The sequence below is a fragment of the Barbus barbus genome (assembly GCF_936440315.1).
Source record: "Barbus barbus genome assembly, chromosome: 8".
In the NCBI taxonomy this organism is placed as follows: domain Eukaryota; kingdom Metazoa; phylum Chordata; class Actinopteri; order Cypriniformes; family Cyprinidae; genus Barbus; species Barbus barbus.
This window is the reverse complement of record NC_136736.1, coordinates 6,723,677-6,748,035: the sequence shown is the minus strand read 5'-3', so window position 1 is coordinate 6,748,035 and position 24,359 is coordinate 6,723,677. Positions and strand designations below refer to the sequence as shown.

The window sequence follows — 24,359 nt, the reverse complement described above, 5'->3', positions numbered from 1 at the left end:
GTTACAAACAAAGCGTTGGAGAGTTCTGAAATGGCCAGCAATGAGTCCAGATCTGAATCCCATAGAACACCTGTGGAGAGATCTCAAAACAGCAGTTGGGAGAAGGCATCCATCAAATCTGAATGACCTGGAGCATTTTGCAAAAGAAGAGTGGTCCAAAATTCCAGTAGAGAGGTGTAAGAAACTCATGGTTCATGGTTACAGGAAGCGACTGATTTCAGTTATTTTTTTCCAAAGGGATGCTACCAAATATTAAGTTAAGGGTGCCAATAATTTTGTCCAGTGCATTTTTTGGGTTCTGTGTGGAATTGTATCAGATTTGACTTTTCTTCTCTGTTTCTCGTGTTGTTCCAATGCAAACAAAAAAAATAAACATTTGCAACTGCAACAGTTTTCAGAGAGAAGGGTTGCATTTTCTGACAGAATTGCAAGGGCGCCGATATTTTTGGCCATGATTGTGTATATATATATATATATATATATATATATATATATATATATATAGTATTTTGTTTATGTTTTTGCAGTACAAAATATAATTTAAAATGCTATTGCTGTAAAATTAAAAATTCTCTTGTATTATGATAATAAACAGAGCACAAACACGCCTAAGCTTTACATGATTTTGCAGTAATTATAGCTTATTATATCATAATTCAGATAGACCAGGGACCGTATCATATCATATGAAACAAAAATGTTACAGGCAGCTTTAGTTAACACATTCTTTAATACTCCTGTATAAACACACATACACCTTCAATGCACTCCCCGAGAGTGTGTTTCTGAAATTATGTCACTGTATTCGGCTTCATGCCTTATTAGGACACGAAAACCTCTGCGGTCGATCCTTCAATACTTGTCATGTTTTTTTCTCTGTCTCATTATCCCTCTTTATAGGTCCACTCATTCAAGTGAAATTTTCCCTCCGACTCTGTCTTTTGTCATGCCACCCCCCCCCAAGTCTTCATTCGAAGCAGCTCATGGGGAAAAAATCATGCTGTATCAGTAAAGGATTTTACTGGGACAGTCCTAACACAGGCACTAGCTCACACACAAGCACATGCTCTTCTAGTCTCAGCTAGATTAAAATTATATGAAAATCTGGAAATGGTAAACAGCCTGCAGTGTCAATTTTGTTGAGACATCGAGAGAAAGTTTTTAAACACTCACGTTATTCCCAGCACTCAGGATCTTTTTATTTATTTGACTGGAATGCTTTGAACTGCTTGTATTTCAGACAGAACCAAACAGATGAAAATATATGTTTATATAAAACCCGGAACAGCATGTTAATGTTTTTGATGGTATGACAGAATAATAAAACACCACAGCATCTTAATCTTTCAATTTATAATCCTTAATAATCCTCTTATTTCTAAAAGTCTGTAGCTGACAGCATGTTAGACCTCGGCTGATCTACAATCATCTATCCCAGTTTGCATAAGTGTAGTAATTACTATATGGAAACTCACTGTCCTGATCCGAAATCATCCCTCATCCTCTTTAAAGCCTGATAGATGCACACGACCTCATGTCCCATTCATTGTATCTTAGACTTGATGTCTGTATGGGGTTCACATTCAGTTCAATTACTTTATGGTTAATGGGTAGTTGACATTTCAAGCAATGACAACAATGTCCTGCAGTGTGAGATGCTTGTCTTTATCTAAAATATTTTAAACAGCTTGCAGTTTTGTACTTTATATATACATTTTCTTTCATTTAAAAAGGTGTTACAGTTTGCCGTTTGAATTCTGTATTGTGTGGATTCATCTTGAAATGATATTCTTCCTTGCTGTTTAATTATGAGGTTTGAAATGTCTCTGACCCATTCAGGCTAATAGCTTGTGTAATTCACTGTGGGAGTGATATTGATAGCCTGGTATGTCTGTTTGTGTGTGTCTCTTCAGGAAAGCCTGACCCATGTGGTATGGAGCTACGGATTGAGGAGCTCAGACACCATTACCGTGTAGAGCACGCCGTCGCTGAGGGAGCAAAAAATGTCCTTAGACTTCTTGGAGCCAGTAAAGTACAGGACAAAAAGGCCATGTCAGAGGTATTATACTAATATCGTTTATTATACTCGTATCGTTTGGGCTCAATAAGGTTTTTTTTTTTTTCTAAATAAATAAATGAATTACTTTTATCGAGCAAGGCTGCATTAAATTGATCAAAAGTGACAGTAAAGACTCACACTGTTGCAAAACATTTCAGTTTCAAATAAATTCTGAATGTTCGAAAATTTTGAAACCGCACGATTGATTTTACTATTTTTACTAAAATAAGCAATATTTCTTGTGCAAATTAGAATGATTTCTGAAGGATCATGTGACACTGAAAACTATAGTAATGATGCTGAAAATTCAGCTTAGCATCACAGGAATAAATTACATTTTAAAATATATTGACTCTTTCACAATATTGCAGTTTTTCTCTTTTTTGCATATATCAAATAAATGCTTAATAAATGCTATATAATTAAATGAAATATTAATAAATACTTTAAAAACATTAAAAATCGTACAGACCCAATTATACAGGATTATTATATTATATTATTTATTTTTTTGATCAAAAGTGACAGTAAAGACAGTAAATTCTGTTTCAAATAAATACTGTTCTTCTGAATGTTCTATTCATCAGAGAATCCTGAAAAAATTATCACTTTTTCCACAAAAATATTAAACAGCAAAACTATAAAAAATAACTTTTAGCTAAATTTCTTGAGCAAATCAGCATATTAGAATGATTTCTAAAGTATCCAACATGTTCTAATTCTAATTCTATTCTAATAAATTCAAAATTCTATATAATTAAATAAAATCTTAATAAATTCTTTAAAAACTCTTTAAAAATCTTAAAGACCCCATTTTATCATTATATTATACGTAAACAATAGCTTTCAATTACATCTTAATTAAGTAAACACTGCTTTTCCAGTTAAGTCAATAATTAAGTCTAATACAGTAAGTCAGTAAGTAATACGTATCATTATTGTAGTATCAACTATATACCGAAGTACTGGTACTTTTGATACCCCTGCACTCTTTTAATACATCATCCCTCACGTCTTCCTCTCTCGTCGTCTTCAGGCTCAGTGTCGTCTGAGCGAGTCGTCTCAGAGGTTGGATCTGCTGAGAGACTCACTGGATCGGAGGTTAGCAGAACTTCCTGAAGATCATCCCAAAGCATCTCTTATCAAAGAGGAGCTGGTGTTAGCCTCCTCACCAGCGTTCAGTTCTCGACACGGCGCCCCCTATGTGCACAACCAGTACAGCACACTCTCCAAACCCTCTCCCCTCACAGGTATTCAAAAACATCTTTTACACCGATAAATGCCTGTTTATTTAATTTAGTTTCATAGAAGTCATCAGGTACTGACTTCTAAGATCCTGTTTTTATTTGTGTGTGTGTGTGTGTGAAGGCACTCTTCAGGTCACATTGCTGGGCTGTATGGGTGTGCTAGAGGTGGTTCCCGGACGTTCCCGTGGCAGTCAGATAGTATTGCCGTGTTACAGTCCAGGAGAAGGACGGTCCTTTATGCGGAGTGGAAAAGGCCTTTACAGTCGCAGCGGCAGTGTTAGCGGAAAAACACCCCCCAAAACAGACGAACTCTCCTGTGAGTGCTTGTGTGTGTGTGTGTGTTTGGAGGATGTAACATTCATAGTGTGATTAGTCCTTGGTGATGTGTGAGTTTTGATATAACTCAGTCTGTTGTGTCGGTCATGTGCGAAAACATTCATTGTCACTTTTCATTGAACAGAACAGGTTGTAGTGCATTTGAGCTTATAACACATGGGGTGTTGCATTATCATGCTGGCGAGTGATTGGTTGACATATTCAACAAACTTACTGACACAAAAATCATTTAGAGAGTGTACCAGAAATCAGAAAATATTGACCTTCATTTGATCACATTTAAAAGATGCATTTGTATTCATGTCTGTGTGTGTGTGCGTAGCGGAGGTGAGTGCAGTACTGAAGCTGGATAACACAGTCGTGGGTCAAACGGCATGGAAGATGGTTGGAGAACAGGGCTGGGATCAGACCTTCATCATAGAGCTGGAGCGAGTGAGTTAATAGTTAAAAGTAGATTTACACAGATTAGAAGTTCAGTGTCTGTTTCATTAATTAAAGCTCCAGGCAGTAGGCTGTAATTATAATTACAAAATCAAAATCCGCTAGCTGGGTAACATCAGTGACTTTACTGCTGGACCATCTCAAATAACTCTTACACAAGCAAGGGCATGCTATTCTTATCTAGGACAAAATGCAGAATGATTAACAGCCATGCAAATTAGGACCTGCATGGTACTATGTCTTTTTCAGTGTATATAATATCCGTACAGTAAACTAATAATAATAATGACAAAAGCACATAACAAAATTACTAAAATGTCAACTAAAATGAAAATGAAAACTAAAAATATAAAATCAAAAGCTATTTTAAAATGAATAAATACTATAATAATATATATTGCAAATAATATTGAAGAACTGATCAAATGTAAATGTATAACTTCGATGCAGTGCAAACATCTGCCAAAAGTATAAATAAAAGTAAATGTAATACTAAAAAAAGCTGTCTCTGATACTGATATTGATCATTGTGTCTTTATGTGTGCAGTCCAGAGAGATGGAGATCGCAGTGTACTGGAGAGATTACCGATCTCTGTGTGCGCTGAAATTTCTCAAGTTGGAGGATTTCCTGGACAACCAGAAACACAGAGTACAACTAGAGCTAGAGCCACAGGGACTGCTGCTGGCAGAGGTACACACACATGTGCACTCAAAAATATGTTTTATCCCACCCCAATTCTGCCTCACTGCTTTGTTTAGTTTACTTTATAAATGCACCCAAACCAAAGAGATGTACAAAACTGGCCAGCATTGAAATATGTGGGTGACATATGTGTACCATCTGTTTGCCTCAGGTTACCTTCTTTAACCCCGTGATCGAGAGGGTTCCACGGCTAAAACGGCAGAAGAAAGTTTTCTCCAAACAACAGGGTAAAAGACAGAAATGTTGTCTCTGTTTACAATAAATGCACTTAAAATCAAGCTGAATGTCATTTCATGTTGACTTTAATTTATGACATGTGACTTGAATGGTGTTGAGCTCCATCTAGTGGTCAGAGGTCAAACAGCGTGTGTGTTTGTGGTCACATGCAGGAAAAGCATTCTTGCGAGCTCGGCAGATGAACGTTGATATCGGCACATGGGTGAGGTTACTGAGGAATGCCATACCAACCGTCAACAACACAGGAACCTACAGCCCTCAGGCACACACAGTACAGACAGGGTAAATCACACACAAATACAGACATTACAGTACATATGCATTCACAGATATGTAAAAATAATTCAAAGGATCATCCGCTGAGCATGTATAATCTTCCCAAATGTGTCCAATTCTAAATAAATGCTTTTAAGATTAATATTAGTATTGTAAGATTACTGTTGTTCTGTAAAAAAATAAAATAATAATAATAATTAAGTACTTATTTTAATCTTACAGTACTTACAAACGTTGTATTACTATAGTAATATTTCTTTATTGGTTTGTTTCATTTATATAATTTACTACAATAAAATAAATAATAATAATTATTATTGTTTTCATTGTTGTTGTTGTTGTTGTATAATCAAATTGAATGGGTTCCTTAAAAGCAACAGTGTGAATTATTATTATTAAATATTTACTTTTATTTTACTTTTATTATATGGGAAAGAATAACCAGGATATTGTAGACTTCCATTTTTGCTTTTATTTATCTTTTAAATCAGCATACATAAACGCTTACCTGTTATCCAAGTCTGAACCTCAACTAGACTACAACTAATCTAATAAACAATACACACTAGTATTAGCATCGTACAATAAGTGGATTTGATTAACTAGCTCATGATCATGTACTAATGTCAAAAAAGGTGTAATGTGAATTTTGTTGCTGTTACTTATCTGTGTTTGTGTGTTACAGGGAGATATTGGTGGAGAAGTTGAGTTTAGACTATGACTCACCGATGAAGGTGGACATTCGACGAGATGTGCCAGATACAAGCACTCCAGTGAGAGACTCTCTATAATTCCTCCTCTTTCTCTTTAACCCCGCCCATCTCTCTGTAACTCCTCCCCTTTCTCTGCTTCTTGGCACAGGAGCGGCAGCCAGACACGGAACCCGTCTCCGCTCCAGACCTCACCACACCTGAACGCCAAATCAGAACACATTCACTGAGCAGGTACACTCAAACACACGATATGAAGATTCCCAGGTACATCTGAGCCTTTATAGTGCTTTCTAAGTATGTGTGTGTTTGTGTGTGTGCAGCAAACAGAAGAAGACTCCTTTGAGCCTGCAGGATTTCCGACTAATAGCTGTACTTGGCAGAGGCCATTTTGGAAAGGTAGTCTTCAAGCTTCCTGGCCTTCAATCATTTCTTTGATCCTACAACTTCTTTCTTCCTAGCTCTCTTTCTGTTTGAAATTTTCATCATATCATATCCGTGTCTGTCAGGTGCTGTTGACGGAATACAAGAAGTCAGGCAATATGTATGCCATTAAAGCCCTGAAGAAAGGAGACATTGTGGCCAGAGATGAAGTTGAAAGGTAAACAAAATCACTTTGTTGTTTTTATTTTATTTTCATGAGATGTTTAAATTTTTTCTTGTTTCTCTCTCTGTTTTTCCCTCAGTTTGATGTGTGAGAAGCGCATTTTCGAGACGGTGAACAGTGCGCAGCACCCCTTCCTCGTGAACCTGTTTGCGTGTTTCCAGACTCCAGAACATGTGTGTTTTGTCATGGAGTACACGGCAGGCGGCGATCTAATGATGCACATACACGCAGACGTCTTCACCGAGCCTCGGGCTGTGTATGTAAACCGTTTTGTCAGGTTTTGCTACACTTACATACACTACTGTTCAAAAGATTTTTACATTTTTGAAAAATTCTCTTATGCTCACCAAGACTCCATTTATTTGATCGAAAATACAGTAAAAACAGTAATATTGTCAAATATTACTACAATTTAAAGTAACTTTTTTCTATTTTAATATATATTAAAATGTAATTTATTCTTGTGATGCAAAACTGAAATTACTCCAGTCTTCAGTGTTACATGACTCTTCAGAAATGAAGGATCTGATATGCTAATTTAGTGCTTATAAAACATTCCTTATTATTATCAAACAGTTCAAAAGTTCAGTTTTGATGCTTAATATTTTTGTGGAAACCATGATACATTTTTTATATTTAGAATTCCTTGATGAATAGAAAGTTAATTTATATGAAATGGAAATATTTTGTAACATTTTAACTGCCTGTCTCTTTTGTTCTATCACAAAACATACACACAAAAAAAATAGTACTAATTAAAAAAAACTGTAACTGACCATAAACTTTTGAACAGTAGTGTATATTGCGGGGACAAAGAGTTTAAAACATTGTGTTTATTAATTAATTAAAGAATTTGTTGTGTGATATTTAGGTTTAGGGGTTTTATATATATATATATATATATATATATATATAATTAATCAATGAAAATTCCCACTTTTTTTGTTGACTTTTTTCATTCGTGTTTGTGTGTGTTTCAGGTTCTATGCTGCTTGTGTAGTTTTAGGGCTTCAGTTTTTACACGACAACAAGATTGTGTACCGGTGAGTATGCAAACAATCGTGTGCACACATTCTGGCTTTGTCTAAAGATGTTTTAAATATGTTGTGTATATTTTGTGTTTTCCCACCAGAGATCTTAAATTGGACAACTTGCTGCTTGACACAGAGGGTTACGTGAAGATCGCCGACTTTGGATTGTGTAAAGAAGGTAATGTCTCTTCCTTTTCTCTCTCTTTCACCTACTTTTGATTGTGCTTGATATAGCCAGGAGCATTTGTCAGACTTGTTTTTGTCTCTTTCTCAGGTATGGGTTTTGGGGACCGGACCAGTACGTTCTGTGGGACTCCCGAGTTTCTGGCTCCAGAGGTTCTAACAGACACGTCGTACACGCGAGCCGTGGACTGGTGGGGACTCGGAGTGCTTATATATGAGATGTTGGTGGGAGAGGTGAGAAATTTGAGCATTTTCATTTGAAATGTTTGAAACGTTCATACAGTTTTGGCATCTGTCTGATCTAAAACTGTCTTTCTAGTCTCCGTTTCCAGGTGATGATGAAGAGGAGGTTTTTGACAGCATTGTGAATGATGAAGTTCGTTATCCACGGTTCCTTTCCTCAGAGGCCATTGGCATCATGAGGAGGGTAAATATCTCAAACTGATTTTTTGAGCCTACCTACATTTATTTTATTCAGCTATTGCAGCAGACATACCCTGCTAAATTATATCATATTATGTTAAACAGTTACTAAGGAGAAATCCAGAAAGACGACTGGGTTCCAGTGAGAAAGATGCAGAGGATGTAAAGAAACAGCCTTTCTTCAGGGTAAGAGAGATCTTTGCTTTAATAAACACTAATAATATGTCATTGTATGTGAAACACTAATAATTTAAAATGTAGTCTTCAACAAATATCTTTTTCAAAAAGTATCTGATGATGGTTTCCCAAATGGGGATTCATGGATCTTTGGGGGTTCGTCAGTCGATGAAAAGCTAATTATTAATCATATATCAAATATAAAATTTCAAATAAATAAATGGGACTGCATTCGTGATATAGTTTAGTGTAATTATGAAATTAAAAGCTGCAATGTAATTAAATAACTGGTGTGGTGGGTGTTTCAGAGTCAAATCAAATCTTTGTTTTTTACAGTACAATTGCATTTTACAACAGCAATATCTTTCTGTCTTCATTTTTATAAATAAAATAAAAACTTCTTATAATTATAATTATTATTATTAATGATATTAGTGAATTGTGAGCATGCAAATATTTATTATTTATATTATTTATATTTAATATTTATATCCAAGGGGTTCAGCTGACAGAAAAGTTTAGGAACACCTACTAAACAATGTTGTGAATCCTGTATTCATTTGTAATATTTAAATGGATTTTTTTTTTTTTTTACAGATTAAATATTTTATATTTTAAAGGGTTACTCCACCCCAAAATGAAACTTTTGTCATTAATCACTTACCCCCATGTCGTTCCAAACCCGTAAAAGCTTTGTTCGTCTTCGGAACACAATTTAAGATATTTTAGATGAAAACCGGGAGGCGTGACCGTCCCACGGACTGCCAAACAATTAACACCGTCAGGAATAGTCCATCTGCCATCAGTGGTTCAACCGTAACATTATGAATCGACGAGAATACTTTTTTTTTTTTTTATTCTCCAAAATGGTGCTACGCTGACACAGAGAAGACGAATTGTTGAATTAAGTCATTATTTTTGTTTTCTGTGCGTACAAAAATTATTCTCGTCGATTCATAACATTCATGATGTTGATGTTATTTTTTAGTGTAGCATTTGCCTTTTAGGATTGCATGGAATGATGGAAGGACGTCATAAATTCTAACATACCTAAATAAATTTTATACTCATACATGAACTTTCACTTTTCAGAATATGGACTGGGAGGCTCTTCTCCTGCGTAAACTCCCTCCTCCCTTCCTTCCGTCTATCGGAAACAAAGAAGACGTCAGCAACTTCGATGAGGAATTCACAACAGAAGTGCCGGCTCTCACGCCACCTCGTGAACCCCGGGTGCTCTCGCGCAAGGATCAGGACAGCTTCCGTGACTTTGACTATGTCTCTGACCTCTGCTGAGAGCATCTACACTGTGATAGTGCTGTAGAGAGACCTTTCTGCTCTGTGACTCAGCCACGGCGAGGACAAGAGCGGCCAATCTGAGTGTTTCGCGTGAATTATGAATGTGCTGGACCTGAGAACACTGTGATGGAAGAAAGAGGTGGCCAAAAAACAGTTAGAATTGGATTAAACACAGAAAGCTTGTTTCTTGCCAGCAGGTTTAAAGGTGCATTTGATCATTTTTTTGCGCTTCAACTCAAGACTGTGGCTTGGAGGAAGCATCACACTAAAGTGGTCAGTTACTGATCCAATCGTAGAAAAGCATTATTCACAGTCAGCTATGATTCATTTATTCAACTAGTGAAAGTGTCCAATAACAGGTGTGTTACTGAAACGAGTGAGTAGCATTCGCCTGGTCATGTGATCTAAAAATGGCGGCCCCATCAGGGGCCCCTCTTCATGTAGAATAATACAGGCTACTGATATCAATAGAGTCTTCATCTCATGTGAACGGTCATACTTTTAAACTCTGTTTAGAAGTACTCTTTATTTATTTAGAGCTAAAATGGGTTTTTTTTAATAAAGAAAAAAATGATTGAGTGCACTGATAAACTTGTTGAAAATTTTGGTTTGTCTTCAAGTGTCATTTCTACTTTTGAAAAATGCGCCTTGTCTTAATAAAGGCAATGTGAAGCAAATCAATAAAGGTCACAGAAGCATCTCAGTGAACTTTTGTAAAAGATACGACCAAGAGCATGTTGGGAAATGCATTTCTGTTTAATCTCACATTTAAGGAAAAATGATCTTTGATGACCACCGAGGAACAACGGCAAAATCTTACTTCCATTTCTCAAACGATGTCCATTCAAACAGGACGATGCTGTCTGAATAACTGCCATTCCCTAAGGAACTAGTTTAAGAGACACTTTTCTGCAGACACTGTGACATTTGATGAAAAAAGAGAGTTGCGCTGAAAGCAGGATTATTTAAGTAGGCTTGAACATTAATGAATGTGTTGAAACCTCTTTAGACTTGTTCATCCTGGGTATTTCTCATACATCTTCAAGCCCTTCATCTCTTACATGTTACATATGAAAATCAAGCATATTGAAATATAGTAGAGCAGTCGTTTTTGAAGACAGCTTGGTCTCCTTTCATTAAGTGCACTTTTAGTATGGTTACCTTAATGAATTTTTACATAAACAAACCTTGTATATAAAGTTGGTTTGAAGAAAAAATGCCTTAAAATATTGTTCCTGTCTGCCCTGGTGTTTGTTTTTACTTAGAAAATTAAATCTTGATTGGTTACAATAAAAAAAAAAAAAAAAAAAAAAAAGTGACAGCTAGGAGATATGTCAGCATTACTTCGTCACTTCATTGCTGCATTTTGTTTTAAATACATTTTGAGGCTGTTTTTCTGAATCACGTTTCTTTTTGTGTTCTCATGCCGAGAGCGATTGTCTTGTCTGAAAAATGAATTTATGTAATTTACAATAGCATATGTAAAACTAGAGATTATCAATACAGTGTCGTGACAAAATGACAGATTATTTTGATTCATACCTAACAAGGTATTTGAGAACTCAATATAAGTGGTTATTGTACTGGAGTAAAGCAGAAAGAATGTGTTTGTTCATTATTTTCACAAGGTCCTAACATTGATTTTGTTATCTGCGAACATTTTTTCAACAGTAGTTGGATGATATGATAAATCTGAGCAAAAGGGTATAAAACCACTTGTTTAAAGACTCAATGGCCTCAAATACCAGATGCTTTGTCTCTAAATATATGTTTTCACAAAATAAGATATCTGTTAAATAGAAAATGGCATCTGTTGATTATTTTAGTCATGATACTAATGAATGGCGACTAGTGACTGTTATGTGTTAGTTCTGGTTTCACACACTTTATTACCTCAGAGCTGTTTTGATGCCTTTGAAACATCATTTTGTGCAGTTTTTTGTGCACCATGACATATCTGTTACTTGCAAGGAGCAAATGAATAAATTGTTTTTAAGCATTTGACACACAATTGGATGAAGCCAAAAAATAAATAACTCATACACACACTGTGAACAAAGTGTAGCAAAACAGATACATACAATATGTGTAAATGAAAGGCTTGTTTATCATTTAATAACAAAACCTTTCCTTTTTTTTCCTGAAATGGTAAACTGTCTGCAGACTAATAATGCATGTCCTGTACCATTATACAATTCATCAAAGTTGTATTTATAAAGCTGTTGTAGAGATGACCGCGTGTGTGTACTGTTGTGTTGTCTATACATTTTTACAGACTTTAAAAAAATATATTTTCTCCCATTCACTGCTTTCGAAGTTTACCTAAAAATAACAACTTCCGCTGCTGAGAAACCAGGAAGTGTGAATAAGCACTAAGAAGATTCTACTGGATACTTAGACCAATCATATGATGATTCTGGTGTGTATTTGTTTCAGATATTAATTTTGCTGTAAAACATAAAGTTTTTTTTTTTGGCCGCTAGAGGGCAGTGAGCTGCGGCGCAGTGTTTCCCTCAGTCGCCGCTAGAGGGCAGTGAGCTGCGGCGCTGTGTTTCCCTCAGTCGCCGCTAGAGGGCAGTGAGCTGCGGCGCTGTGTTTCCCTCAGTCGCCGCTAGAGGGCAGTGAGCTGCGGCGCAGTGTTTCCCTCAGTCGCCGCTAGAGGGCAGTGAGCTGCGGCGCTGTGTTTCCCTCAGTCGCCGCTAGAGGGCAGTGAGCTGCGGCGCTGTGTTTCCCTCAGTCGCCGCTAGAGGGCAGTGAGCTGCGGCGCTGTGTTTCCCTCAGTCGCCGCTAGAGGGCAGTGAGCTGCAGCGCTCGATGGTGCTGCTGAAGTTTTCAAGATGTCGTCGCTGGAGCAGAGACTCTCCCGAATCGAGGAGAAACTCAAGCAGGAAAATAAAGAAGCGCGCAAACGAATCGACCTGAGCATCGACATGAGCCCGCAGCGGTCGCGTCCCAGGCCAAGTGAGTGTGTGAGAGAGTGAACGAGTGATTGAGCTCCGCGACGGAGCAACGAAACACATTCTACATGATATAAACAAACCGATCAAATCCTGACACTTCACTCACACTGACTCTAGTGGTTCTTTGTTAAAGGTCTGGGGAGGGGGGGAGGGGGGTGTACTCCAGATTGTTCACTACAGATTTGCTCTTTAAAGTAAATAAATAAATAATAAAAAGATCTGGCAGTCAGCTCACTAGCGTTAGCCTGGCGGCTAGTTAACGTTAGCTGTGTTTAGCAGGCCCTGATACTCATATGTGTCTGTTTGATTCTCACATTATATGTCTGTTCTCACACAATGTCAGTCTTCGTGTGGGAATGGTTTCATTTAGAAAGGCTGTTGGTGGTTAGTGTTGTAAAATCATCAGTCATGACATACTTGTATTGTTGTGACTTGCTGCTTTGGTTTTCTGTGAGACTGTATTTAGAGAAAATGAATGATTATTTTCTCTCTTCTCCTTTATAATTTAACGTCTAAAGCTTTTTGTCCCTAAAGAGGACTGTCTTGACATCATGGCCACATTGTAGTGACCCTCATATGATAAAGGGATCATGTCAGGAGTGTTTGTGAAAAGTATTTTCACATTAATTTGATGTATTAGGGGTTGTTCCTGCATGATTGAAGTCTAAGGTCTGTTCTCAAAGCTGACAGTGTGTTTGAAATGATGTGCTGATGTCTCAGTGCATTACCTTCCTGGATGCTCCGTGTTCGTGTCACTTTCTGTCTTGTGGTGGCTCTTTTTTTGCCCTGATCAAAAACACTTTCAGATTATGCAGAAAGCATTTTGAGCATCTGGGTTTTGTTACATGCTTGTGGACGGTGATTGAAGTCATGTGCAAACTGATTCCTTATCCATTATTCACGTTGGACATGTTAAATGAGCAGGAAAAAATATAATAACATGAAACATTTTATTTCTTTTTCATCAGTGAAAAGTGAAAGATCCAAGAGTCAAACTGTTATTGCTGAATATGTGAGATTTGTTTTTGATTACATTTTATCTGAGAATTAGTTTTTAAAACTAATTTTTCGACCCAGAATGAAAATTCTGTCATTTATCGCCCTAATGTTGTTCCAAGAAGAAATGCGTTCATCTAGAGAACAAAAATGAAGATATTTTTTTAATGAAAATCTGAAAAATCTCTGTCACTCCATTGAAAGGCTTTTCATCCCATACTTTGACGCTTCAAATGTTCATAAAGGGATGAAAAAATTAATCTCAAATTGAGTAGTTTAATCCAAACCTTCTGAAGAGAGACAATCGTTTTATATGATAAACATATTTAATTTATGCGTTTTTTCACATGCATGACTTGAATGATGACAGTTTTAATTTTAGGGTGAACTAACCTCTTAAAGTTGATTGTGTGAGATTGCCTTTTATTTTATTTTTGTCTGAGAATTAGTTTAAGCCTTATTGTTGTGTATGTGAGTTCGACTTTTATTTTGTATTATTTAGTCATTTCTTTTATTAATAATTTAGTGATTTTATTAAAATTATTTAGTATTTATTTATTTAGCTGTTTAATGATCAATTTAAAAGTATTCCACACACCCTCATGCCGTTCCAAAACTATATGACTTACATTCTCCCGTGGAAGAAGCTAAATATTGTTTAAATGTCGTTATCATCAAATCCCAGAAAATACTGAGAAAATACGAATTCTTTTTTTTGAATGACTGTTTTTGTGTGAGCTTTCCCTTTAATTGATCATAGTTTCAGCGACTAAAAATTTAGTATTTTTTCATGTATAACAAACATTGGTAACACTTTAGAATAGATAACACTTGTTAACTATTAACTACGACTTTTCCCTCAATAAATTCTTAATTTGCTGCTTATTAATAGTTAGTAAGGTAGTTGTTAAGTTTAGGTGTAGGGTAGGATTAGGGATGTAGAATAAGGCATTAATATGTGCTTAATTAGTACTAATAAATGGCTAATATTCTAGTAATATGCATGCTAATAAGTAACTAATAGATGTAACTGTAAAATAAAGTGTTACCCAAATATTATTTAAAAAAATTAAGCTGAATTAACAGATTTCCCCCTATATCATGTTCTGTCATTAGCTGGACGCGTGTGTATATTTTGTAGATGGTGTCAGTGTTATTAAGGCTAGGTGGAGTGTGATCGTGCTGAAGGTGAATCATAACGTTTGAAGAAAGGGACGCAGTGAGGTGTGTGTGGGCTTTTAGTAATGAGTGTGTGTGTATTTTCTCTCCTCTGTATCTAGTCATCGTGATCCAGCTCAGTCCAGCTCCAGCCCCCTCCCAGCGCGCAGGTACCATCATCATCATCATCATCATCATCATCACTACATCACGCTGCATCACCCTCTCTCTCTCTCTCTCTCTCTCTTTACCTTGCAGGTTACATGCACTACATCACCCTCTGCATAAAATTCTACCACCTCTCATTCTTTTTTCTATTTCTCTCTTTTTCAAAAAGTCAACATGAAATGACATTTGTTTCCATTTTTACAAACACAATATGGAATGAAATGGTGTTTTCAAGGGGGATTGTATGGATGTGAAAAGCAGTCTTTATATGACCAGCTACTATATAAAGTGTTTGGATATGAAAAGCAAAGTTGTTTCAGAAGCAGAGCCTAGTTGCTACATTTTGAAAAAATGATCATGAATGCTCTGCATTGTGCACTTAAATATAAGTCTATATATATATATATATATATATATATATATATATGTGTGTGTATAGAGTTAATATACTAGAGTTGCAATGTGGTATTGTATCTTTTAATTGTTTTAGTAAAACGTTTCTTATGCTCACCAAGGCTGCATTTATTTGATCAAAAATACAGTAAAAGTTGTAATATTTTATTACAATTTAAAAGGATTGTTTTCTGTTTAAAAGTCCTGTTTTCTGTTTTTACTGTATTTTAAAGTGTAATTTATTCCTGTGATTGCAAAGCTGATTTTTATTCAGTCATTATTCTATCACTCTTCAATGTTACATGATCTTTAAGAAATGATTTTAATATGCTGATTTGCTCAAGAGACATTTATTATTATCAATGTTGAAAACTTGTGCTGCTTAATATTTTTATAGAAATAAAATTATAAAAATACATGTATTTGTATTTACCATCACTTTTGATCAATTGAATGCATCCTCAGTGAATAATAGTTCATTTCTTTCAGATAAATAGCCAAACATATGCATGTACACTCCAAAAAACTGATAAGAATTGAATGTGAAATAACTTGAATGCATTATTGAATCTGTTGACAGCCATATTAATCACCAAGGCTGTTATAAGGTATCAAACAGAATGTTTGGTATTGATCCGACCTTAAATCCAAAATAAATCCTGAAAAGTGGAGTAAATAGGGTCCGTTTTTATTTCATGTTGGTTTAATTTCATACAGCTTTCTGTCATCTCACTTACATTAACATTTTTCATATTTTCATCAAATGCATGATGTTTGTTTGGAGAACACAACCATTCTCCTACCTTCATCTTACTTGCTCGTTCACTTTGTCTATTTTAAAATATTCCTCTTTTCATTCATTCTCTCATTCTCTTTTCCACCTCAACATGAAGAGGGAGCAGCAAGCGTGTGTGTGAGAGTGTTATACCTGTGTGTAGGATGACGTGTTTTGTTGGAAGATCAGACATTGTGCATGTTGTGGCTATAACTGCACGGCCCGACTGTGAGCGAACACATCCACACACAAACACAAAGCTAAGCCGGCACTCGACAGGGTGTTCTGTGTTCAACTGTAACTTGGGTTTGAGCTTGTCTGGCCTCTCCTGTCTCTCAGCTCTCTTTCCGGACGAGACTGCTTTGGCTCTGTTTTCTGCACAGATGTGGATTACGGTCATGTAGGCTGTTTGTGTGTTCAGCAGGTGTTTCTGCACCAAACTGCTTGACCTCACGGACTAACCCAAGCTAACCGATTCTCTCCCATGAACAGGTTTTCCTGAGGAGGAGGAATCAGAAGTTCAACGGTTATCCATTTCTCCTGAAAAAGCAGTGTTGTTTCTATGCTCAAACAACATATAGAAAATCTGTCAAATGTTTAGTTTTGCACGGTTTTGTGTGCGAATGTCAAATGTCACCCTGTGGTGACTTCTGCTTGTCCCGGTGCATGCTGGGAATGCTAACACTAACTCCAATGGCTGGTTTTCACTGTTTGGCAGCCCTTGTCATTTCTGTGTGTGAGTGTGTCTGATCTTGGCATGACTTGGACTTTTATTACTGTCTTTATTTGACAGATTTTCCTCAGGATTGTGAGATTTCATATGTCGTCTAAGATGGTAAAATGAGCTCCTTTGAAACTTTGACTCAGTTTCCTGAGACAGTAATTAAACATTCACACAAAATGTGCTCCACAACTCAATACTAGGATGCAGTGAATTTCTCAAAAACTGTTAAGTAATGTCTAGGTTATATTTCAAAAGACTACTAGTAATAATAATAGTTATTATTATCATAACGTAAATCTGTGTTATAGGAGATGCAACAAATAAATATATTACAACAACTAATAATAATAATAATGACTGTTGTTTTTTATTATTATCAACTATTATATTGTTTTTAATAATAATAATAATATTATAAATGTTTGATTTTATTTTTGTTGTATGGAATAAAAGTAACAATTGTTGGTAGAAAAATAATAAATTTTGTTTTTATATTATTATAACAAAAACATTAATCATATTTGTTATTGTTTTTTCAATAAAGAAAACAAATCTTTTTGTATTTTTTATGTTCTATTGTTATATTATCAGTAAAAAAAGAAGAGATTTATATATTTGTTTAATAGAGATTTGTTTCATTGTGGCACTTGTTTATTACACGTTACCCACAATTCTGAGTAGCCTACTGTACTATGAGGGGAAAAATAGATCTCATATTGAATCTGTATCAGCTGTTATATTCTGGACAGTCAGACCTGAGGATCTTAATTTAGGTTCCTTGAACTTTCATTAACATTTGTCCCAATAATGAATGTGTATTGACTTCTCTGACTCTTTCCAACCTTCTTTCTCTACAGCTCTACAGTTACCTTTAGCCAACGATGGAGGAAGTCGCTCGTCTTCCTCAGAAAGCTCTCCTCAACACCCCTCGTACCCTAGCAGACCCCGACAAATGCTTACGCTTCCCACCCCACCCTACAGCCTACAGAAGAGCCTGGAGAAGTATGTCACACTCACAGCAAAGTGTAGTTTGCAGAGTTTTCATTATATAACAGTCTTGGTTTAAATCTGTTTATTCTTTATTTTCAGTGCTGAAATTGATCAGAAGCTGCAGGAAATCATGAAACAAACAGGATACCTAAAGATTGACGGACAGGTGAGTCATCAGTCATATAGGGCCAGTTTTACTAAAAAGGGCAAATTAGCGAGAGAGCGCAATTCCAACACAGCGCCGATGGGAGGGAAAATGTCTGTGGGTGATTTACTAACAACGTGCAAATGAAAGCACACAGACACAACATCTCATTAAATTAGCGTAGTCTCAAATAAAGAAAAAAAGAAGCCACAGTACGTTGAAGAGGCCAAAAAATGAAGGTTTGCTAGAAGTTTAGATAGAGCTGGTATTGCGTGACTCCTACTTGAGGGTTCCAAGTCGTCTTTTATTTCCTGAAGCAAATAAAAAATAACATGGCTTGGCAAACGATATGTTCAGATAACGTGTTCTTCTGGTATTCAAAATAAATTAGTACATGTGGAAAAAAAATCCTCTCCCTTCTACCACGTGCTCTCTGTTGTATGCGGTGCCTCCTCCTTGCAACAATAATTGCAGCCATTTCAAGCGCATGCTTTTTTGGGCGTTAAATAATGGCGTAAATAATGGCTCCTCCCATAACTTTCCCGTCTGAAAGGTAAACTCCTACAAATGCATATTGAATATGGTCAGGCGCAAAAATAACTGTATCCATGCCTTTTTAGCGCTAATTCGTCACTTTAGGAAAACCTGACAGTACAATTTTAACGCCAGAAGACGGTTTGCGCTGGCACAAGCTGTTAGTAAAACTGGCCCATAGTCTTCAGGTATTGAATGTTGGAAAAGGGTCTGACCTCTTGTGTGTGTATGTTCTTCAGCGTTACCCTTCAGAGGTGACGGATCTGATCAGTGAGGGGGAGATCGGCAGTGGAACCTGTGGACAGGTGTTTAAAGTTCGCTTTAAGAAGACTGGCCATGTCATCGCAGTCAAGGTCGGTTCAGCTCCCGGTTTCTCTGCTCAGTCTGTTGTCCCTGATAACAGTTTTTTTTTTATAATTTTTTTTGGTGATAGGACCAGGGTTTTAAAACCCTTTGATCAGCAACCCCTAAATATGATGAATACCTTGCAAGGGACCCCATTCCTAAATGATAAAATCAACAGTATATTTTAGTACTCAGACGTAAAGGGATAGTTCACCCAAAAAAGAAAATTCTCTCATTATTTTCTCCCTCATGTCATTCCAAACCTGTATGACAAAAGTTCTTCTGTGAAACACACAAAAATAAATTTTTAAGGATGTTGGTTACCAAACAGTTTTGTGTCCCATTGACTTTTTGTCAATAATATTCCAACATTCTTCAGATTATCTTGTTTTTTTTCACAGAAGAAAGTAAGTTATAAATCCCTTTAAGATTTATACTGAGAAAAATAGTGGGTGTGATATCAAATGTTAAAATAAGCGGCATTTACATAGTCATTGTACTAAAGCCAAAAGAAATTCCAATCAATCAAATTTTTGGATGAAGGCGTTTGTGTATCCATGTATTTGTTGTCTTGAACTTGCCTTGTAATTACCGAGTCATTAAAACAGCAGTTAAGGCAGCAGTAATTACTGTTTACTAATTACATCACTGCTCTTGGTTTGTGTTGTTCTAGTAGTGTTTATGTGAGCGCGTTTCCTTTGTGTGTGTTTTTCCCTGCAGCAAATGAGGAGGACGGGTAATAAAGACGAGAATAAGAGAATCCTCATGGATCTGGATGTTGTGTTGAAGAGTCACGACTGTCCGTACATCATTCAGTGCTATGGAGCAATAGTCACCAATGTGAGTAACACACAAATGATCTGTGCTCAGTTACCGCATACAGGGTCTGTGGCATTTTGCTTTAATTATCGGATTTGTTTTATTTGGTATTTCAGTTAGGCATTGTTACTCTTGAAAATAGTAAAAGTGGTCTGATGTCTTTGAAAAGATTCCAAAAAATTTTTTTTTTTAATTTTTAGGAAAAATTCAAATCATCAATCCTTGGCTACTTTCGATTAATTACTGTGTTTTAGCTGCCAACCTGAAATTTTGTGGGTATTTCTCATTTTGTAGCCATTTACCACATTAGTACTCCTAAGCCTGGTTTCACAGACAGGGCTTAGACTAAGCCAGGATTAAGCCATAGTTCAATTAGGACATTTAAGTAATTTTTATAAATGTCCCTTAGAAAAAAACATTACTGGTTTCCATCTTTACACAAAACAAAGGCACTGATATATTTTAAGGTCAGTGCAAGTTTCTTTCAGTTGAAACAAGATCAGCAGCTCAGATTTACATTTTAGTCTGGGACTAGGGTTAAGCCTTGTCTGTCAAACCGGAGGCTAAAGTACTAAAATAAAAATGGAAATTTTTGGGAAATTTACAGATTGGACATCTTGAACTTGAATTGAATACCACTGCTTTACGCTGAATGTATTGAATTACTTGAATTATTCAATGGTTTGTCTCTTCTTCTGTAGACGGATGTGTTCATCGCCATGGAACTAATGGGGACGTGTGCAGAGAAGCTGAAGAAGCGGATCCAGGGGCCCATACCAGAGGCCATTCTGGGAAAGATGACCGTGGCCGTAAGACTTCCTTTAAATTCACCTGATTCAGAATAGCATCTATTATTGGTTAGATTTTGGTCTGTTTCCAAATTGAACCTCTCGGATCTCTTTTCATCTTGCTCTTCCTCTTTTCGTATGTAGATTGTAAAGGCCCTGCTTTATCTAAAAGAGAAACATGGTGTCATTCACCGAGACGTGAAGCCATCTAATATCCTGTTGGATGACAAAGGGCAGATCAAACTATGTGATTTTGGCATTAGCGGCCGACTGGTAGATTCTAAGGCCAAGACTCGCAGCGCCGGCTGTGCTGCGTACATGGCAGTAAGCACATGGTCTCAAGAGTTTGAGTTTCAGAGTCATACAGTTTCAGGATTTTGAAGGGAAGTATTATGCATAATGCATATATATATTTTTCTTCTAGCCTGAGAGAATAGACCCTCCAGACCCCAGTAAGCCAGACTATGACATCAGAGCTGACGTCTGGAGTCTTGGCATTTCTCTGGTGAGTTCTTCCTACATTTTGTTGAGCCAACACTTGTTTACTTGGATTACTTTGCTGACCAGCAGTTGGATTTGTGTAGGGGGTGTTATATAATTAATTATGATCACTCTTATTTAATTTTTATCAAAAGTTTGGGATCACGAAAGAAATTAATACTTTTATTCAGCAAGGAATGAAAAAATGAGCATATGGATTTCTTTGAAAAACATTTTTAAAAAATCATACAGACTCCAAACTTTTGAATGGTAGTGTAAATGTAAATAAAGAGCTGTATTTCAAAATACAATCTACATGTGCAACTGTAAGTAATTATTCCTCTTCACCTGTAGGTGGAGCTAGCCACGGGACAGTTTCCTTACAAGAACTGCAAGACAGACTTTGAGGTCCTCACCAAAGTTCTGCAAGAGGACCCGCCGGTCCTTCCTCTCAGCATGGGATTTTCTCCTGACTTTCAGTCCTTCGTCAAAGACTGGTACACTCACAAGAATTTACATAAACATGGAACTTTAGCACCAGTATCTATTGTTTACGTGTGAGTTTTCTGTTTCTACAGCCTCACAAAGGATCACAGAAAAAGGCCAAAATACCACAAGTTGCTTGTAAGTCTCAGTCTCCCATGTAACTCGAGCATTTGTTGTTTAACATCAAACATCTTGTATAGCCTGTTATAATCCATGTGTTCACACTAATGCTCTTTTTTTCCATAGGAACACAGTTTTATCCGTCGTTACGAGGTGTCAGAAGTAGACGTGGCAGGCTGGTTCCAGACGGTGATGGAGCGCACAGAGTCTCCTCGCAGCAGCCAGTGCTTCAGCCATCACCAGCTCCACTCTCTCTTCAGCAGGTAGCCAGGCGTAGAACAAGAGAAATCGAGGGTTGGCGGGACAGAAAGAATGATGCGATTGTGAGAGGTTGATTTCGAGAGACCGATGGACAGGCTTGAAATATAAATTATGTAAACGAGAAAGACAGGATGGAGTGGAAATGGACCGTTTAAGCAATGGCTGAAACAAAAGAGAGAATGTTCATTTGGGAGTTTGACTGATCGACAGACAATCCTGGGCAGGTTTGATGTAAATCTGAAATATTTTTGTCCTTCTCATCCACCCTTCGAACAGGATGGACCATTACAGGTTGCCGTCTAACACAGTCACTGTGACTCGTGCGCACACACACGCACATTTACAGTAATACACTGTTTCACCAAACCACGATCACTGACCGCCATATTAAGGTTAGCCTCGAGAGTAAGCATACAGTCCGTTCACTTCAAAATCCAAATCCACATGTCATGAAGTCCTCCGTAGCCCCTTACTCAGGGACTGAACAGAGTAGTCGAACAACACTGTGCAATGGTGTGTGTGTGTGTGTGTGTGTGTGTGTGTGTGTGTGTGTGTTATCCGTTTATTAGTCCAAGCTCTTCACTTACGGTTTAAGCCATTAGGCGAATCTGAGCAAATAGAAATCAGCGAGATAATAGCAGTGTGATATATCAAAAACTGTTTTATAGAAGTGTTCTTTTGCTAGCAAGCATCAGCAGATATTTCAGTAATTGTAATGTGTACTTAAAGAGTTAGTGATTCTTAGTCGTAGAGCTTCTAATCCTTGGTGTATCGATTGTTATAACTAGTTTGGTCTGGAATTTCATGTATTGAAGTAGAGATATAGACTAAGAGAGAAGGTTGTATATTAAGAAAAAACTAGTGGTTGACCGATAAGATGACGTGTGTATCCCAATTTAATATGCAGAGACAACTACAAATGAGAAGCCTGACCCAGGAATATTGGTTAAACCAATGGTGTCAATTTGGGGTGGGACTGTCTGCTTTGACCAATGGCAGATGGAGGAAATGTTCAGGAAAACCTGTGTGAAAATGTTATTATAAATGTTTTAAATATCATCGGTATTTGTGTAGTTTCGTTACACTAGTCATTCAGAAATGACACACTTCACTTTCATTGACTGATGACGATATCTTGAAACAATTCTGTTCATCGGCCAATAACGATAATCTCATGTATCGGTCGATCACAAGATAAAACACAAAAAAATTAGCCCAGAATGTGTAAAGATGTACATGGTGCACACCTCAGGAAGACAAGTGTTAGAAATGGATATTTTAACAAGATTTAGCTGTGTGTTTCAGTCTTAGAGTGCGAGGAAGAAACCGCAATCAAGTCACCAAAAGCATAGATGAGAGATGTTGTCATAGTCACTATGGTGTTGAGAGACAAGCGGGGGAGTTGGAGTTTGTGCAGTGAGCGGTTCGTTTCGAGCCTTTCCTCCACGAGAATAAAAAACGGCTCGTTTTGGGAGTGGAACATTTCTGCTCTGATTCACCCGACTCGTCTACCCAGACAACCGTTCATCATTTCATTCTTTTCACCGTTCTCGTTTTCCCATGAGCATTTGAGTTCCCGCAAACCAAAGCTTGTTTTTTTTGGGGGGGGGGTTTGGCACAGCACTGCTTTTTTTTCTGCCAAGCTGTTGTTCTCAGAGGATTTCAGCACCTGCTAGTGGGTCGTGCTGAAGATGTTCAGCGACTTTCACAACCAAAGCTGTAGAGTTTAAGATTCACTGCTTTAAAAAGCCAAATCACTGCTAGACTGAGTGAGAAAGCGTGCGAGAAGAAAGAAAATATGACTAAACCAATCAGCACAGAGAGATTTAGATGGTAACGGTACGTTGAGACAGGAAGTATGATGTTATATAAGGGATTGAAGAAAGAGTACGTAGCAGAGGAAAATAGGAGGAGGGCATATAGAAAGTATTGAAGAAAGTCTCCAGTGAAGTCTTCTAGAAAGTATCGGCTGATTTTTAGAGGTTTGCTGAGATATCAGGGCTGACGGTAACGGGTGTTGGTTGTATTCTAGATCGTTAGCTGGACGTTGCATAAAAGCTTTCAATCGTTTTGAACCAATGTACCAATTTTTATTTTTAGGGGTTAATTAGTTTGTGTTGTTTTGCATCTTACTGTTTTTCATTATCCTTGAAACTTTGTTTGCTATTATTATTACTATTATTATATTTATTTATTATCTTACTTGCTGCTACTGTTTACTTTAGATGCTGCTGTCAGTGATTATATTCCCCAAAGGAAAATCTTTTTTTTTTCTGAACCAAATGCATAAAACACATTTACCAAATACGAAAATAATTACCTGTAAAATGCATGATGTGATCGTTTAAGAGGAAAAGAGAAAGCAAGCAAGGAAGTGAAGTAAATATATAGACCTATATCTATATTTATATCGAAATAGTTTTTGAAACTACGCCGCTATGCCAACTCACACAAACATCGCCGCTCACTGTAGGCAACTAGTAAGAAT

General features: G+C 36.8%; 1 protein-coding gene and 1 pseudogene across 4 annotated transcripts in view; both read left to right on the top strand.

Annotated features, from left to right (window-relative positions):
• The window catches only part of LOC306873384 (serine/threonine-protein kinase N1-like), a 41,421-nt gene extending 30,177 nt beyond the window's left edge, over nucleotides 1–11,244 (top strand). The window contains exons 5-22 of one of the 3 annotated variants that reach the window (XM_079422641.1): nucleotides 1,914–2,059; nucleotides 3,096–3,309; nucleotides 3,428–3,622; nucleotides 3,965–4,074; nucleotides 4,631–4,774; nucleotides 4,938–5,013; nucleotides 5,176–5,305; nucleotides 5,985–6,072; nucleotides 6,161–6,243; nucleotides 6,333–6,408; nucleotides 6,519–6,610; nucleotides 6,696–6,872; nucleotides 7,597–7,659; nucleotides 7,749–7,825; nucleotides 7,922–8,064; nucleotides 8,150–8,257; nucleotides 8,359–8,439; nucleotides 9,523–11,244. In XM_079422641.1, the coding sequence (XP_079278767.1) occupies nucleotides 1,914–2,059; nucleotides 3,096–3,309; nucleotides 3,428–3,622; nucleotides 3,965–4,074; nucleotides 4,631–4,774; nucleotides 4,938–5,013; nucleotides 5,176–5,305; nucleotides 5,985–6,072; nucleotides 6,161–6,243; nucleotides 6,333–6,408; nucleotides 6,519–6,610; nucleotides 6,696–6,872; nucleotides 7,597–7,659; nucleotides 7,749–7,825; nucleotides 7,922–8,064; nucleotides 8,150–8,257; nucleotides 8,359–8,439; nucleotides 9,523–9,726 (2,207 nt within the window). In that variant the 3' untranslated portion in view covers nucleotides 9,727–11,244. The remainder of the gene's footprint in view (nucleotides 1–1,913; nucleotides 2,060–3,095; nucleotides 3,310–3,427; nucleotides 3,623–3,964; nucleotides 4,075–4,630; nucleotides 4,775–4,937; nucleotides 5,014–5,175; nucleotides 5,306–5,984; nucleotides 6,073–6,160; nucleotides 6,244–6,332; nucleotides 6,409–6,518; nucleotides 6,611–6,695; nucleotides 6,873–7,596; nucleotides 7,660–7,748; nucleotides 7,826–7,921; nucleotides 8,065–8,149; nucleotides 8,258–8,358; nucleotides 8,440–9,522) is intronic. The other 2 variants (XM_079422643.1, XM_079422642.1) reach the window with 2 other exon arrangements.
• A 1,299-nt stretch (nucleotides 11,245–12,543) lies between these two features.
• LOC306874247 (dual specificity mitogen-activated protein kinase kinase 7-like) lies at nucleotides 12,544–23,067 on the top strand (annotated as a pseudogene). Its single transcript, XR_013785837.1, has 12 exons — nucleotides 12,544–12,690; nucleotides 14,966–15,013; nucleotides 17,761–17,905; nucleotides 17,993–18,059; nucleotides 18,812–18,925; nucleotides 19,638–19,757; nucleotides 20,438–20,545; nucleotides 20,669–20,848; nucleotides 20,949–21,029; nucleotides 21,359–21,501; nucleotides 21,583–21,628; nucleotides 21,737–23,067. The product of XR_013785837.1 is annotated as a dual specificity mitogen-activated protein kinase kinase 7-like (transcript).
• The last annotated feature ends 1,292 nt before the right edge of the window (nucleotides 23,068–24,359 follow it).